The following is an 18799-nucleotide window of genomic DNA, read 5'->3' as shown; positions in this document are numbered from 1 at the left end:
ATAGGTATGTTTTTCGTGTTATTTTTTTTTAATCCTATATAGTAGGTAGACCACATGCATTGAGTTTATTAGAATGTTTTTAACCTATGTTCTAGGTTTATTATTTTGTTTCCCAAACATAGTATTTTTATTCTTTAAAAAAAAAACGTATTTTATATTATTTGTGTATGCCTAAATATGTTTGTTTTTACCTTTTCCTTAAGTGTCTTTTGCTTGGTTTCTACTTACACAGTAAGTTTATTTAAATGTGTTATATGTTGATTGTTTTTCACAAATTCCTTTAGGGGGCAATGCAATAGTCAAAATTCAAAATTTGTTCACCAAACAAAAGATGTATTAAATCAAGGAATTTGCATTAAATCAAAGAATTTTAATTTGTTTTTATTATTGACTTTTAAGGGCATAATAGTCACAAAAATAAGTAATAAATGTAAACTGGGCCTTGATTCAATATCTGTAACACGAGGGTTTTTTCTAACATTTTTGGCATGAAATGGGTCTATAAAAAACCCCAAAATTCTAAAGTTGGAATCTAGTTCCTAATTTGTTAAAATTGCACAAATTAGGATTTCTATTGGAGAAATTTGATTCTCCAACAAATAAATATGTTGGTAGAGGCGATGGAAGTGAACGCGCTGGAAGCCGTGCAAGGAAGTGGCTTGGACTCTTGTAGACTTCATGGTTTTGCCAAAAACCCTTAAAAAAAAAACACGCTTCTTCCCTCTCTCTTCTTCTCTCTTCGTCTCTCTCTCCCTCCCTCTGCCTCTGGAACTCACGCCCATCTGCAGAAGAAACAAACAAAGAGACAGAGAGTACACAGCCCACGCCTGAGACCGAGAGAGAGAGAGAGAGACAAACATAAATTCCTTTGCCCACCCGCCCAAAGTCTAACCAAACCCAAAAACCACCAATGGCGATCTCCTTGTGCTTCACACCCGCCTCCACCTCCTCATCCTCATCCTCATCCTCTCTCTCCAAACTCAATCCCCACCGTCCATCTCTACCCTCCGCATCGCCCCTCCTCCACCTCCGCCTCACTGTAACCCCTCCCTCCCTCAGCCACCGCCACCGCCAGTTCCGCCAGGTCCTATTCTCCACCGGTGGCGGCGACGGAGGCATCAACGGCCGCGACTCTTCCGGAGGTGGCGGCGGCGGCGGGGATGATGGCGACATCAACGGCGGTTCGGACAATGCTGGCGGGAAGAACATGGCGGAGGCCTTGTTGGTGTTGGCGGAATCTAAGCGGAGCTTGGAGAGCTTGCCCAAGGACCTGGCCGCCGCGATCCAGGCGGGTCGGATCCCCGGGTCGGTTGTGACCCGGTACTTCGAGCTGGAGAAGTCGGGGCTTTTCAAGTGGTTGATGCAATTCGCTGGGTTCAGAGAGAGGCTGCTGGCTGATGATCTTTTCTTCGCTAAGGTCTTCATGGAATGCGGCGTTGGTCTCTTCACTAAGGTCTCTCCTTCTCTCTGTTTCCCCCTGTTTTTCTTTTTAAACTAAGTTGGTTTTTTTCTTTTCTTCTTTTAATCAGTTTTGTTTGGATTTTGTAGACTGCTGCGGAGTACCAGCGTCGCGGAGAGAACTTTTTCAATGAGCTTGAAGTTGTTTTTGCAGATGTGGTATGGATGTCCTTTGTCAAACACTTTACTTTGAACCACATTGCACATTGTTATCAAAGTTGCTTTCTTGGGTTCATAGTTGTTTTTTTTATCTGTGTGTTGAGCGATTTTAAGTGGAAATCGATGATTGAGAGATGGTTCAAAGTGACCGTGTTTTTATTTTTGATTGATGATTTTTGTTAAATAAAGAGAGGATTAGAGTGTAGTGCGGTGGTGACTGATGAAAGAGATATGGAAATGACTTTTAATTCATGTAAATCAATTTGGAAGTAGTTTTATAGTGCTTGCATAGCTATGGGATGTTTTGAGTTAGAGTTGGCCTCTTGGCTTGCATTATGTGTCTCCATTAGGCATGCTTATGCCCATGACCTTTTATTCGACATGGTAGTCTAAGGTGAAGCACATGATCCAAATAAAAGGTGCTTGCCAATCAGATTTTTCCTGAAGTTACGCATGTAAATGCAACTAGAGGTCATAAGCAATCCATTTTTGATTAAGTGCTTGCCAATGATTTGAATAATTGGAGATTATAGATGAGTAATGTACTTTTCTTCCATAAGCTACTGTGCGATATTTTTATGTGTTATAAATCGATCTGTGGGTACTGGACTTTGTTTTTGGTGAATTTAAATGATTATGTGAATAGCTTTTCTTGTGGAAAATCTTCAGCTAACATAAATAATGTCTAGTTTGAATATTTTCAGTTCCTATCATTTATATGTGTAGTGTATTTCTGTTAGGTAATGGCCATCATTGCAGATTTCATGCTTGTATATCTTCCAGCCCCAACTGTCTCTCTCCGACCTCCACTTGCACTCAATGCAGGAGCAATCGCTAAGTTTTTCCATGGCTGCCCTGATAATGCCTTCCAGGTTACTTTCCTATGAATTACTGAATTTTTGTATTGGCAATTTGCCTTATTAGATCAAGTTAAAAGCCAGATACAGTTACTTATATGATTCTGAAATTCTGTCGGCAGATCGCTCTCTCTGGAACATCATACTCATTATTACAGAGGATTGGTGGAGTAGTGGTAAGTAGGCTTTTAGTAACTTGCTTTTATTTAATCTGAAGTTTGAGGTTAAGAGTGGCATCAAATATTTCGTGACACTTCATTTGTTTGTGCAGAGAAACGGGGCCAAGCTCTTTGCTGTTGGTACTGCTTCATCACTGGTTAGTACTTCTGTAACTCCTTGTAATTGGTAATTTTAAATATTGTTTTAATATTGATTAGTGTTCCACTTGTCCATGCATTAATATTTCGATGTGTTTGCATGTTTATATATTTATGTTTTATTTTAAAGTGAGTAATTCTCATGCATCATATTTCTTCTACCAGCTGAGACATGTCCTGCAAATATCCTTATCTTGTAAAGCTTACTAGGAGCTTATCATATTGTGCATTTCTTCACAACTTCACATTCAATAGGACAAAATGAAAGGAAGCTTTTTTTTTTTTGGTTTTGTTTTATGGAAAACCGGTGCTTGTGCTGTCTCTTCATAGAATTGTAAATAAGTGTTTCTTCTCATCAATTTGTTTTTTTCTCATTTTACATCCATCCTTATTGTTGCTAAAGAAATGATCAAAGTTCTTTTCCCATCTGTGGTGTGGTAAGCGTCCGTGTTTTCCTTTATTTTAGTTGATAAGTCAAGTCAATTCTACTGGCTTGTGCTGGAAATGGTGAGAAAGCATCTGATTGTTAAAAATGTAGTGAAGCACTGAAGTTTGAGCTGAATGGCATAAAAGAATCTGTGTGGAGCCTTAGAAGTTTGCATTTTTCTTTCTACATGAATACACAGTTGAATTTTTTTTCCCCCTAGATCTCAATACGATAATAATTTGCTCCTAACAGCAAGTAAATTTAAGGCTAAAATTTTGTCTGGTTGGGTTAGATCAAAGGTAACCATTCCAACTGTAGGGGCTACTTTATCCTTTATATTGTCACCATTGGTGGGAGTCTTGTGCTCTTGACCACCTTTTCTATGTGTGTTTTTACTATGTTGTTACTTCCATAGATTATCCTTTATGTTTTATAGAATTAGATATCAACATAGCCTTTGTGTTTTATAGAATTGGACATCAACATTGTTGACCAAAATTTTCTCTGAGACATTGAAAAGTTCAATTCCCTTTGAAATTAACAGTGGTCATCTAGCAGTAAGCATTTGATTTTAATTAGTCTTAGGAGTAATCTATTCTCTGTAGAGCCTTAAATCCAAAAACTGGATTGATATCAACAGCCAAATTTATTCATTTATAAAATTTGAAGTAATAACCAATGCCTGGGTTGAACTTAAATACCTTATGACTAAGCCTGCATCAAATCCTGAACTTATATGACTTACGCATGGGGTTTATGTTCTACACCATTCCGCAACTGGCATGCGCATAGACACACACTCAAACATACGTCTCATTTGGAGTTCTGCATGTGTTTGATGTGCATGACAATCTTTTTGCAAAAGTTTTTGCCTTGGGTATCTCTAAATTTGATGATACATAATGCATCTCATTTTTAATTAGGTTGGGACAGCTGTGACAAATGCCTTGATCAATGCAAGGAAGGCTGTTGATAAGGACAAAGCAGGTGAAATTGAGAATGTGCCTATAGTATCCACTAGCGTTGCATATGGTGTCTACATGGCAGTTTCTAGCAATCTCAGGTAAGTTTGCTGAGTATAGCAGGCATGATTTTTCTATTGGACAATGCATTTCCTGTTTCCAATTTTCTGAACTCCTTGCAGTTTTACCTTTTCTATAGTGTTGCAAATTTAACAAATTATCCATTTTAGATATGTTTTCTTCAAAAAAGTACGGTGGCAGTTTTATTTCGTTAAGCTTTTGAGCTGAGTGAAACATGTTATATTTGGTTTTGTATGTAAGTGTACAAAATCCATTAGGTGTAAATGTGTGAGCTGAGTGCTCAAGCTCAAGACTTATTTGAAAATGGTATCCAATAGATCGAATTATTTGAAAAAAAAAAAGAATAACTTAAGGCATGACAAAAATATTAAGGGTAGATTTATATCAAGCGCTTTGTAAAAAGAATTACTGGCATTAAGAATTGCAGAAGTCTTGGGAGCTGCATCTATTTACGTAAATTCAAATTCTTTGTCAGGTACCAAGTATTGGCCGGTGTTATTGAACAAAGGTGTTTGGAACCGCTACTACATAAACACAAGCTCATGCTAAGTGCAATTTGCTTTGCCGTTCGGACTGGCAACACGTTCTTGGGTTCATTATTGTGAGAACTTTTGCCTTGTGAATTTTTCTGATATATCTGATTGTTATACCCTCACGAGTCACTGCTGACTACTTGACTTTGCAGGTGGGTGGACTATGCTCGTATGATAGGAATTCAGAAGGCTCATTAGCATACGAACCGCTGCATTTTCTTATTTTATAGAGTTTCTTGAAGGCGTGATTGTTGGTGTGCTGAATTTTACTGTGTTTCATAAATCGGGAAAAAACTGAGACAATTGAAGTTATGGGAGTTATAAGGTGCTAGGTTACTTAGGTTTTTTCCTCACGTATTTATACCGCTCGTGGCTGGGCAAACTTTTTCTTCTTTACTTCTCTTGGTGTTGGGCGGATTTTGTTACAGAAATTCGAACAATGAAAAAAAAAAGGTTTTAAATTTTTTAATGGAGTTTGTGTAATTAGTGGAAGAGAGTTGTATGTTTGATTAAAACCAAAAACTTTGAAACTACATGCAAATTGCACTAATAACTTAAACTCTATCCGAAGCAGATTAAAAAGATGAACAGATATAAGGGCACTTCCAGCGGAAGGTCTTTTGCCCGGGCAGGACAGGGCCTAGCCCACAAGATGGCTCCAACGTGCAAAGGCAAGCTTGGGCAAGCCCTCGGGCAGAATCAGCCCGTGTTGCTGTCTAGGCAATTGATGTAATGCTGATGTCATAATGACATCAGCAACCAATTTAAATAACAAAAGAATAGGTAAAAAAATCAGAATTTTTATTTATTATAAATATCTAACCATATTCTTTACTTCTCACACCAAAACTCTACACAAATTTATCTTCTCATATCTCATGTGAATAGTAGTTGCCCTTGAATTGCCATGGCAATGGGTGGAAACACAAAAAGTCTTTTGCAAGGGCTGCCACTATTCACATGAATAGTAACAACCTTTGCCTCCCCTTGTCCTTTGTTATGGCAAATGAGTGGAAATGCTCTAAATTAATGAAAGTTTATTGATTTAAAAGTTATTTTAATAATTTTAGCCATATTAAAACTTTCCATTGATCGATTTATTTGAGAACAATTATATGTTGTAATAGTTTTCAGCGTAGCTTATTCTTTGCAATAAGGACATGATATGCGTATGTGGGTTTAGGTTTCTTTACAGGACGTTCCTCTTTTACTAAAGGAAAGATTTGTATAATGTGCCAATAACATGTCAATAACGCGTCCATATAATCTATCAGCATGTTATTGATTTGTTATCGACATATTATTGACAAGTTAGAGATACATTATTGCAAATTCATCCATTAAGAGCATTTTCACCCATTTGCCATGGCAAAGGGTGAGGGAGACAATGATTGTTACTATTCAGATGAATAGTGTCAGCCCTTGCAAAAGACAAGTTGTGTTTCCACTCATTGCCATGGCAAAGGGCAATTACTATTCACTTTAAATTATTTTTATTTTTTATACTTAAAAGATTAATTTGGATAAGATTTTCAGTTGCCATGTGTTCATATTTATTATAAAATTCATATCTTATATTTTAGATAAAATTTTCGGATAAGATTTTCGGTGGGCACGTGTCCATATTTATTATAAAATTCACATCTCAAATTTCAAATAAGATTTTCGATGGCCACGTGTCCATATTTATTATAAAATTCAAATCTCATATTTCAGATACGATTTTCAGTTGTTACAATTGCTCCACGTGTCATCTCTATCTTCTAAATCCCTATATAAAACCACATCCTCAACTCAGACCTCTCACACCATATCCTATCTATCATTTCATTTCTCAGATGTTAGAAAACACATTCTATTCTCAATGTCTTACACGAGAAGGTTGTTGGAGAAGGTCGAGCAAGAAAATAAAGAAAGAATGCGCAAACAAGCTAAAGAAGAAAGGGAGTGGGAAGACGATGATGATCAAGTTGCCATGGCAATGGGTATGCTCCATCAATCAAGCCAACACCACCGTGGTTCACAACCCAGCTGTGTCCCGAATGTGAACAGATGTAGACACTCTCGGGTTAAGAATCTCTTGGAAGATTACTTTATCCCAAATTCGTTGTACTCTAGTTTTGATTTTCGAGGGCAATATAGAATGCAGCCCCATTTGTTCAATAAAATCATGCATGATGTTTGCAATTACGATGCATACTTCGTTCAGAAGTACAATGCTATCGGGATTTGGGTCTTCTTCAAGAGCAAAAACTTATAGCTTCTTTACGAATGCTAGCGTTTGGCGCATTTGCAGACCACGTGGATGAGATTGTAAGAATGAGGAAATCCACTATCCTAAAGAGCTTGGTCAGATTCTGTGATGCAATCAAAATTCTCTACATGAGGGATTACCTCCGCAAACCTACGCCTAGGGACCTCCAAAGGCTTCTACAAAAAGCCGAGGCTCGAGGTTTCCCAGGCATGGTTGGAAGCATCGACTACATGCACTGGTAGTGGAAGAATTGCACAACTGCTTGGCAATGAGATTATGAGAATAGGAAGGGGGAAAAAAGTATCATTCTGGAAGCTGTTGCTTCATTCGATACCTGGGTTTGGCATCTTTTTTTGGAGTTGCAGGATCTTAAAACTACCTTAATGTGCTCGTCAATCCCTGGTGTTCAACGATGTGTTGAGAGGTCAAACCCCTCATATCACATATCTACTCAGGTGGGTACTACCTAGCATATGGAATTTACCCGAGGTGGACGACATTCTTCAAAACAATTCCACATCCCCAATCAGAGAAGGAAAAATACTTTGTTGCCTATTAAGAGGGTTATAGGAAAGATGTGGAAATGTGTTTTGCTATCCTCCAGGCTCAGTGGGCAATCATTAGGGGGATTGCTTGTATGTTTGATGAAGAGGTGCTTCAGATGAGTATGATTATGATGAACTAGAGATGTTCGAACCCGATCCCATGAACATGATATTGATAAGAATTTATGAACAGCCCGTGGGAGCAAATGGACAACCACTGCAGCACGAGCCGTTGATTAGGGATGGTCGTTACAACAACCGTATGATTGACCGTTATACAAAAATGCAATCTTCGTATGTTCACGAAAGACATCAAGTTGACTTGATAGAGCACTTATGGGCGCTGAGGACAATCACGGTCAATGAAGTCATCTTTAATGCTTAGTTTTGAATTATGCTTTGTTTATGTTTTGTTTTGAATTATGCTTTATTTGTGTTTTGTTTTCAATTATGCTTTTTTTGTGTTTTTGTAATGAATTATGCTTTGTTTTGATATATGCAATGTTTTAAATAAATAGCTATATTATTGAATGCTTTCTTTATTCAATAAAAGACAAGCAATACAACTAATTCAATAAAAGACAAGCAATACAAATTAATAAATGACAACTCTATCAATACGACCTAATGGTTTTCATCATTTAACCAATCCGTGTTGCTAGGTCCATCCTCACGGAAAAGCCTTCTTCTCATAACATCCCTTCGTTCTAGCTTCCAAAATGACTTTGTTTCAGGGGACATATGGCTCATATCCATGGCCATGGTTTCCCGATTCTTCTTGTCCATGTCTTGCTTGTGTGCATACTCCATTCTCTTGCAATTGCTTCATCTCTTGCCTTGTCAGCCGCATCTCTTTTCATGTTTCTCTCAATTCACAGTGTGCCTTTGATAGCAATTTGCTCCAAAAATTTTGCACAATCATTGGTCGAAGTGCTCCTTCTCTTGGCCTTTGCCGCCTTTCCCCTAATAGGCCTCGGCTCCCTTTGGATTAGTGAGTCTTGATTCATTAGGGACTCCAACGGTGAATCCAATGCCGGTGAATCGTGGAATGGCATCTCATTCAACACAACGGTCGGATCCGTGGGAATAATTTTGAATCTCGAACAATTTTTCACATCCTCCCAACATTGGTGATTATTGAAAGATTTTTACCTTGGCCAATGGCACCGAACCACATTTGTGCTTGCATAATCTATAATTAAAAAAAAATGGAAATGTAAGAAAATATCAAAAAATATGACATTAAATTTAATAAAACAGCAATTACAAATACTTTACCTTGTTGCTAAGATTTTCGTCGCCTTTGCCAACGCATCTCTCCATTTCCCTAACTCTTTATTCAAAATTTTCCACCTACTAGCCAAGGCCATTTCCGTAAAAGCCGAACTTGATCTTTCACAAAATTGGCATGAATTTTTCTCCACATATGAGAGAGGTTTATCTTATTGCCCATGATCAGGCAATGATCAACTTGGACCCATCACTCACGCAACAAAACATCTTTCATGGTTGTCTACGACCCTTTGGCTTCAATGGAAGAGGCCATTTGTATTTTTACACAAATAAAATTTAATAGTAGAAAATTTGGTGTGGAAAGGGAATAATATTGGAAGGAGAAGAATTTGTATGAAGATTTGGTGTGGAAAGTGAATAATATTGGTAGGTATTTATAGAAACAAAATGATTAAAGTGTATTATGGTAGGTATGAGTCACCGAACAATGCAGATGAATGCAATATGAATGATTAAAGTGTTTGATAAATCACCAAGTAAACATGGAACACTTGATTACTTATCTCAAATAAATGCACAGAGCTTTTTCACAAACAAATTCAATATACTCTACGAAATTATGCGTGAACAGCCAACACATGACAAGAAACAACAATGATTTTATTCATGCAGGTTTCTCTCACTAGAGAGAAACCCACGTGACCACCAATCCTCTTCAACAAAGACTTTCAACTTTATTCAACTACCACACTACAAAACCTGATGCAATATGAACTCACAGCAAAGACGTCAAAGCAAGACCACATACGTTATTCAATTAAGGCTATTAGTTTTGGTTCAAAATGGATTCTTAGAAAAGACGCCAACTAACTAATCTTTAATAGAAAAAAAATATCTATTAAAACAAAGGAATTAGACTAGTCAAGTAGGAAATAAAATCAAGAGATAAAATCTAATCCTATTAAAAATAGGATTAATATAAAAATACTTGAGTGAAAATAATTCCAACTAGGAATCCTATAATGAATCCATGATTATGTCATGATTTACCTGTTGTCAAGTTTCTCATATGGTCAAGTCATGCCTCAGAAGTATGTGGTTGAATGAGTTGAGCCAACACGCCTAGTAACAATTCCTCACACACTAATTTTCAACCTATGCTAGAGTCTAGGAAATGACAATACAAATTTCATACTAACAAACTCCACCAAAATGTTGTATTTCCGTTGAAAACCAATTACTTGCTCCGAAAAGCCGAAAATTGAGAAAATAAAGTAATAAGTCCTTTTTAAATCCAATTCTCCTAAAAAAACTAAGTATAAAGAGTACATAAATATGTAAATTTATGGACTTATCAAGTGCTATGAAAGTCTCTTTTGCCTTCTTTAGGGACTGAAAACAGTGCCTATTGTAGTATTAAAGATTGATATATATATATATATATATATATATATATATATATATATATATATATATATATATATATGTCTTTTAAGGGGGTCCCTTATTGATAATATGTTCCTGATTATAAAAATCCGTGCCTAATTTTTGCAATGGGTCCCACATTCCTAGCACCCAATATGCAAACATCAATTCCAAATACATTTGTGCCTAATATAATCAAAAGGCACGTAATGCGCATTAGTCCCTACTAAAATAGAAAAACATCCTTGCTTTCGGTGATAGAAGAGATGGAGGAGAGAGAACATGGCGTTGCAGAAATGGAGGATAGAGAAAAAAGAGAGAAGTGATGGAGGAATCGACTCTGACAAAAAAAAAAAAAACAACAGAGAAGTCATTGAGAAGAGAAGAGAAATTGTTTGACAAGGAGTGAATTTAGGGTTTGAAAAAAGAAAAAGAAAAAAAGAGGGACTCTAAAGAAAATATGCGAAGGAGAGTGAAGACATTCAACAAGGATTGAAGACAGTCAACAATACATTCAGAAGTTAGAACTACAAGTCCGTGACTCATGTTGTGGCAAAATCGTAGAGCGATTTTAGCACTGCTGCTTATATCCGTGCCTAATGACAAATTTTATACTTTGTTTTTCGCAATATATGACGGTGTTGATGTATTTTCGTTGAAAATACGAGTAGTAATGACAATATTTTATGTCTCTAGTATGACAATAGGGACTGTTTTATGTCCCTTGATGTTTACTAGAGATGGAGATATAATATTTCGTTCTAATAGCATTTTTTAGGGACTGTTTGTGTATTAGTCTCTGGAAAAAGGGTCCTCTTATTGCCCAATTTTCTAGTAATGTAGAGAGACATTGTTTCCAACTTTACCTATTGGTTGGTATTGGGTTCAATAGGTATTACCTAAAATAGAGGTGCACATCAAAGATATACCTGTTTGTTGGGTACAAATTTTCCTTTAACAAATTCAAGGTATGAAGTTGAAATAGGTATTTAATTATCTAGACTATGGGTAACTTCCGAACATAAAAAAAAGGTGTTGTTAAACGAACTCTTTAACTGAGTACACCCTACTATCAAACTATTTATTGAATTATTAATTTACCCTAATATAAAATGACCAAAAAGGATATATTGAATTGTGAAACAAATATAATTTTAATAAGTACATCCTACTCACCATATTCAACCCACGCAAGCGAAAACCCTATGAAGATAGCAAATTAGCAATAGCAATGGATGGTTAGTATAATGCGAAGAGGTGTTGGAGGCATCAAAAGGAAAATATGGTACAAAATTGATAACTAAGGGCTCGTTTGATAACCATTTCAATTTTAGTTTCTAGTTTTCATTTTTTGTATTAGAGTATAGAGGAAAATGAGAGTGAAGATGAGATTGAGAGAGAGGATGAGAGGGGAGGATGAGAGGGAGGAGTAACAAAAGTGAAAATAATTTCAAATAGATTTAAGTTTTTATTTGTTTTCACTTTTGTTACTCATCCCTCCCATCTTCTCCTCTTATATAACCTCTCAATCCCATCTCCACTCTCATTCTCACTTCCATTCTCCATCTTTTTCCTCTATACTCTAGCACAAAAAATGAAAATTAAAAACTAAAATTGTAATGATTATCAAACGGGCCCTAAGACGTATAAGTAACTACTTTGTGTTCGTATCTCATCCATGGTGTCCCATTTTTAACGTCTCAAAGATATAAAGCAATGAAACCAGTCAAGATCCAACAAGCAGGCAAACAAGAAAAGTACGCTTCAACTAAATGTTTATTTGTAATAGATTGTATAATATAATTCTGGTATCAAAACTGCTGATCACCAAATACATGCTATGATTTTCAATTAATCAAATATTATTGGGAGGAATTGCAATGGGTGAACAGGGATCTGGGGATTCAATTACCCAATATTGAAAGATGAAGCAATGTTATTGCACTGCTTCACTATGATTTTCAGTCTCAGGACTCTTAATCATACATTATTGATACGAATGCAATGGGTGACATAAGTCCTTCTACCTAGCATCCTTGGATAAATGATTGCAGAGTTCGTCAATGCCTCCATCTGATGGAGTATTTGGCAGCCAGTTTTCGAATTGGTTTGGTGTTGTGATAGAGTGTATTATGGTACCAAGGCTATTTTTGGTAGTTAAATTAATAGGGTGTACTTAGTTAATTTTACATTATTATTTAAGAGTGCTGCTAAACGAACCCTAAAATTAACTGAGTACACCCTACTATCAAACTATTTATTGAATTACTAATTTATCATAATATAAAATGCCCAAAAAGGATATATTGAATTGTGTACCCCAATATATATACCATCCTTAAGACTTGACGCATGTCCATTGTTATAACTATGGTCAACTCTTTAATTTTAATCTTTTAAAGTATTTAAAACCAAAAAATAAAATAAAATTTTAAAAAGAGAAAAAAAGCTCTCTCTCCATCCCAACCCACCCCACTCTGAGACGAGTTGAGATATGCTGTCCCCAAATTCCCAAACTACCAAATCTCCCTAAATTAGATTGAAAACCCACACCTCTCTCGAAAGATTGAAGACAATATATTTAATTAAGTTAATTTTAGGGTTCGTTTAATAACACCCTAAAAAAAGAGCGTGACATGGAAAATGACATGAAATGCCATGTCACACCACATCAGTTAGTATCAATAAGTTGGTATAATAGTTGGTGCCCGTAGCATTACTGTTGTCTAAAATTGAAACTAAAACTAACGTCCAAGAGTAATTAACTCATTTATTTTAATTCAAGAATTCAATCTTTAATGAAGGTAAATGTTGAAATATTCATTTTCTTTTCCTTTCCATTTTTTGGTTGTGATAAACATCGGTTTTTGTACAATTAGGCGATAATTTCACCCTCCATGCAAGCTCTGTATATGACTTGAGTAGTGTTAATGTCAGGTGCATGTGCTATATCACAGCAGTCTTTCCCTCTGGTCTGAAAAATAAGAAAATATAAACAACATAAGACACGAACAAGTAAGTATAAACATATATATACTTAGAATGATCACGCAAGTAAGTATAAACAGCAGTCTTTCCCTCTGACCTCCAAACGTATTGCAGGCAAAGTAACCTGAATTTTGGTGATAAAATCCGCCGAGTGGTTTCCACTTGAAGAACAAGGTGGCAAACCACGTGGAGCTGTTCGTGAATAAGTTGTAACAGTTTGGTTACCTTCAACATTCTCATCAATAGAATCAAAGGAAAACAGATGAGGAGCTTGACATGAATCATTGTAAGTTGGCCGGGTGTTGAACATGTAGACTGGCGGTCTTCTATTCGACCAAGGCCTAAATGTCTCGAGGGGTCTCCGTAAAATGCTCCGGCGAATTATATTCTCATAAATGTGAGCAGAATAGCCCCATGAGATTGAGAAAGACCAATTGCTTGGTCTGTGGTAGCAGATGGTTTGTTGAAGAAGACGAGAAGGGTCAACTTTTGCTGGCCTCATGAGGTGGTTAATGGACTCAGAGCGGTTCATGAAGGGGAAGATTGGGTCTATGGCGTCAATGTGGTGGAGGGAGATGAGAGGAGATTGTGGATGAGATGATAGAAGACCTGATATGTCACCATGGAGATCGATCTGTAATTACAAACACAAAAATGGACTCAGAACATGTGTTTTAAACTACAACTACTAATTAATTCTAGACCGTTAATTAATATCGTAATTAGTGTTTTATGTTCTCTCAATACAGCAAGAAGATTACTTATTATTTGCGACAAACTACAACTACTTATTAGTTTTTGATGGGTAAGAGGTGATTAATTACCTGGTGAAACCCCTTTTCTTGAGTTCGATCGACTCCTAAATCAGCCAAACATGAATATAACATAAAATCACTGGACCACAAGTATGGATTTCTCTCAATACACTCATCCAACTTTGTTGCCAACGTTGCCGCCAACGGGTAGCTCAAAGCAACACCCCCGCCGCCAAATGCCATATCGAAAGAAAGACCGAAGTTAGGACTAATACATTCCGAACTGGAACCAATGTAATAGTACTTAGTGTGGTCATACTTTGCAAGAACCTCAATTAAGTTATCAACAAAAAGGATGGTATCATCATCCGCCATTACATACCATCTCACATCTTTGTCACCCTCTCTGAATGTCTCCAAAATTGTACGTACTAATCGCACTTGGTCTGGCCTCGCAATTTTTGGGTACACTTTGAATCCGGTGATGTCCTCACTGACTCGAAAAGGAGGAGCAGATGAAGGCCATGGTAGAAATTCTGGCGTAGGAGCTCGATCTAAAAAGAGGTAACCGCGGGTAACATTAGGTTTCCACCATGCTTCAGTGTATGCTTTCCTTTTCTTCCATGTCTTCATGGAGCCATCAATTCCGAACACAATGTGGTTTAGATTGGTAGGAGGTAGGGGACTAGGGGAACTTGTATTAGCTGCCGGACAGCTTTGCTTGAAGGATTCAAGGAGATTTGAAGGTTGGTATTTGTGTGATTTGTCAAAGAAAAATATAAAAAAAGATAGTTGGATTAGTGCTGAAATAGCTAGAAAAGAGTTGCATAAAGCTAGTTTTGGTTGAGATGAGCTAGAGTTGATGGACAGTAGAGAACACATTTTGAAGGATGAGGGCAAAGTGATTAACTAAATAAAAGGGAGAAAGAAAAACATTCCCTAATAACAATCCAACCAGAGCTCTCTCAATAATTTTTGTTTTTGTTTTTTGAGGTTTTGAGAGTTTTAAAGGTTTTCAAGTCCATGATTCTTGCTTAAGTTTTCTCATACATGTGATGTTATTTCTCTTTGTTACGTTAATGCAGTCAAAGTGTTACGTTACATCCCATAATTCATGTTCTTAAAGTCAAATTATGCAACTTTCTTCATCACCGTTTTTCCACAACTTGAAATGGGTTTAAGTTGCTTAAAGAAAAAGCTTGGCGCTCCTTAAAATTGACGAGGAACTTCTCCCCAAAACAAATTGTGCCTCACAATCCAACCTTTATTTGAAGTAGTTGTTGAAAATAAAAATAAAAATGAAAATGAAAACGAAAATAAGAAATCATTAGGGAAAGTCCGAAGAATTACTTTGTACTTCACAAAAATCATGCAGAGATCGATGTATGGCAGCTAGAGTTGGCATAGCGTGGGACAAAAGAAACGTTTTTGACCCGTGACACGAGATTAATTTGTCTCCACGAAATGAAACTATCCTCAAAGAAGAGGTGCATAAAAAGCTCTAGTAAACGCTAGAGGGGCGATGACCTACATAGTTTGTAAAATAATTGTTGTTGTAGAAGTCTTTGTAATTAGGCTAAAGTTAATTAGATATAGATTACATGCATCTAATAGAAAGTTGGCCACCCCATTATTTAAAAAAATGGAAGTTTTGTAAAATAACTGTTGTAGAAGTCTTTGTAATTAGGCTAAAGTTTAGGTATAGATTACATGCATCTAATAGAAAGTTTGCCACCCCAATATTCAAAAAATAGAAGTTGAAAAAGATTAACAGATGAATAGATCATGTTGTAAATTCAAATTTGTCTCCATTTAGTTAGAGGAAATCCCAGGTTCGACTCCATTTGTTTGGAGGTCTCCATGTGATGAATTCGATTTATACCTAGTTAATGGTGATGCCACCCATTGTGAAAGTATCTTGTAATTATCCTATCCCATCTCCACTCTCATTCTCACTTCCATTCTCCCTCTTTTTCCTCTATACTCTAGCACAAAAAATGAAAACTAAAAACTAAAATTGTAATGATTATCAAACGGACCCTAAGGTGTACAAGTAACTGCTTCGTGTTCGTATCTCGTCCATGGTGTCCCATTTTTTCCGTCTCAAAGATATAAAGCAATGAAACCAGTCAAGATCCAACAAGCAGGCAAACAAAAAAAGTACGCTTCAACTAAATATTTATTTGTAATAGATTGTATAATATAATTCTGGTATACAAACGTTGGAGATCAAAACTGCTGATCACCAAATACATGCTATGATTTTCAATTAATCAAATATTATTGGGAGGAATTGCAATGGGTGAACAGGGATCTGGGGATTCAATTACCCAATATTGAAAGATGAAGCAATCTTATCGCACAGCCTTCACTATGATTTTCAGTCTCAGGACTCTTAATCATACATTATTGATACGAATGCAATGGGTGACATAAGTCCTTCTACCTAGCATCCTTGGATAAATGATTGCAGAGTTCGTCTGTGTGGTCCCCTCTTCGAAAACAACTGCTGCCTCCATTTGATGGAGTGTTCGGCAGCGAGTTTTCGAATTGGTTTAGTGTTGTGATAGAGTGTATTACGGTCTACCAAGGGTATTTTTGGTAGTTAAATTAATAGGGTGTACTTAGTTAATTTTATATTTTCATTTAAATATTAGGGTATACTTAGACCATAGGGTGCACTTAGTTAATTTTAGGATTCGTTTCATAACACCCTAAAAAAAGAGTGTGACAGGGAAAATGACATGAAATGCCATGTCACATGCCACATCAATTAGTATCAATAAGTTGGTATAATAGTTGGTGCCTGTAGCATTACTGTTATCTAAAATTGAAACTAAAACTAATGTTGAAGAGTAATTAACTCACTTATTTTCATTCAAGAATTCAATTTTAATGAAGGTAAATGTCGAAATATTCACTTTCTTTTCCTTTACAATTAGGCGATAATTTCACCCTCCATGCAAGCTCTGTATATGACTTGAGTAGTGTTAATGTCAGGTGCATGTGCTATATCACAGCAGTCTTTCCCTCTGGCCTGAAAAGTAAGAAAATATAAACAACATAAGACACGAACAAGTAAGTACAAACATATATATACTTAGAACGATCAAGCAAAAAATGAACCGCAATGGGATCAAGAGATGACATTGTAGAATGAGCCCGAATGGTTAGCGCTACATTGACTTACCAGCCGGTTATCGCTTAAGCACTATATAATATATACTTGTACTCATGAAAGGCAGTGACTAATTAAAAGCTGACCTCCAAACGTATTGCAGGCAAAGTAACCTGAATTTTGGTGATAAAATCCGCCGAGTGGTTTGCACTTGAAGAACAAGGTGGCAAACCACGTGGAGCTGTTCGTGAATAAGTTGTAACAGTTTGGTTCCCTTCAACATTCTCATCAATAGAATCAAAGGAAAACAGATGAGGAGCTTGACATGGATCATTGTAAGTTGGCCGGGTGTTGAACATGTAGAATGGCGGTCTTTTATTCTTCCAAGGCCTAAATGTCTCGAGGGGTCTCCGTAAAATGCTCCGGGGAATTATGTTCTCATATATGTGAGCAGAATAGCCCCATGAGATTGAGAAAGACCAATTGCTTGGTCTGTGGTAGCAGATGGTTTGTTGAAGAAGACGAGAAGGGTCAACTTTTGCTGGCCTCATGAGGTGGTTAATGGACTCAGAGCGGCTCATGAAGGGGAAGATTGGGTCTATGGCGTCAATGTGGTGGATGGAGATGAGAGGAGATTGTGGATGAGATGATAGAAGACCTGATATGTCACCATGGAGATCAATCTGTAATTACAAACACAAAAATGGACTCAGAACATGTGTTTTAAACTACAACTACTTATTAATTCTAGCTCGTTAATTAATATCATAATTAGTGTTTTATGTTCTCTCAATACAGCAAGAAGACTACTTATTAATTTGCGACAAACTACAACTACTTATTAGTTTTTGATGGGTAAGAGGTGATTAATTACCTGGTGAAACCCCTTTTCTTGAGTTAGAGCGACTCCTAAATCAGCCAAACATGAATGTAACATAAAATCACTGACCCGCAAGTATGGATATCTCTCAATACACTCATCCAACTTTGTTGCCAATGTTGCCACCAACGGGTAGCTCAAAGCATAACCGCCGCCGCCAAACGCCATATCGAACGAAAAATCAAAGTTAGACTTAACACATTCCGAACTGGAACCAATGTAATAGTACTTAGTGTGGTCATACTTTGCAAGAACCTCAACTAAGTTATCAACAAAAAGGATGGTATCATCATCCGCCATTACGTACCATCTCACATCTTTGTCACCCTCTCTGAATGTCTCCAAAATTGTACGTATTATTCGTACTTGGTCTGGCTTCACAATTTTTGGGTACACTTTGAATCCGGTGATGTCCTCACTAATTCGAAAAGGAGGAGCAGATGAAGGCCATGGTAGAAATTCAAGCGTAGGAGCTCGATCTAAAAAGAGGTAACCACGGGTAACATTAGGTTTCCACCATGCTTCAGTGTATGCTTTCTTCTTCTTCCATGTGTTCATGGAGCCAACAATTCCGACCACAATGTGGTTTAGATTGGTAGGAGGTAGGGGACTAGGGGAACTTGTATTAGCTGCCGGACAGCTTTGCTTGAAGGCTTCCAAGAGATTTGAAGGTTGGTATTTGGGTGCTTTGTCAAAGAAAAATATATAAAAAGATAGTAGGATTAGTGCTGAAATAGTTAGAAAAGGGTTGCATAAAGCTAGTTTTGGTTGAGAAGAGCTAGATTTGACGGACAGTAGAGAACACAT

General features: G+C 36.8%; 3 protein-coding genes across 3 annotated transcripts; 1 reads left to right on the top strand and 2 right to left on the bottom strand.

Annotated features, from left to right (window-relative positions):
• Positions 1-611: 611 nt before the first annotated feature.
• LOC110753942 (UvrABC system C protein, putative (DUF3411)) lies at positions 612-5263 on the top strand. Its single transcript, XM_021954935.2, has 8 exons — positions 612-1453; positions 1549-1617; positions 2358-2489; positions 2597-2650; positions 2746-2790; positions 4142-4281; positions 4737-4862; positions 4947-5263. The coding sequence occupies exons 1-8, from the start codon at positions 911-913 to the stop codon at positions 4990-4992; spliced, it is 1155 nt and encodes a 384-aa protein (XP_021810627.1). The 5' UTR covers positions 612-910; the 3' UTR covers positions 4993-5263.
• Positions 5264-13088: 7825 nt separating this feature from the next.
• On the bottom strand, positions 13089-14876 carry LOC110753962 (uncharacterized). Its single transcript, XM_021954957.2, has 3 exons — positions 14064-14876; positions 13337-13873; positions 13089-13225 (listed from the first exon to the last, which is right to left on the bottom strand). Exons 1-3 carry the CDS (start codon positions 14874-14876, stop codon positions 13127-13129), a joined length of 1449 nt encoding a protein of 482 aa, XP_021810649.1. The 3' UTR covers positions 13089-13126.
• Positions 14877-16932: 2056 nt separating this feature from the next.
• LOC110753961 (uncharacterized) lies at positions 16933-18799 on the bottom strand. Its single transcript, XM_021954956.1, has 3 exons — positions 17987-18799; positions 17259-17795; positions 16933-17031 (listed from the first exon to the last, which is right to left on the bottom strand). Exons 1-3 carry the CDS (start codon positions 18797-18799, stop codon positions 16933-16935), a joined length of 1449 nt encoding a protein of 482 aa, XP_021810648.1.

The sequence above is a fragment of the Prunus avium genome, chromosome 4 (genome assembly GCF_965620075.1).
Source record: "Prunus avium chromosome 4, drPruAviu1.hap1.1, whole genome shotgun sequence".
Taxonomy (NCBI): Eukaryota; Viridiplantae; Streptophyta; class Magnoliopsida; order Rosales; family Rosaceae; genus Prunus; species Prunus avium.
This window is presented reverse-complemented; position numbering and strand designations above follow the sequence as displayed.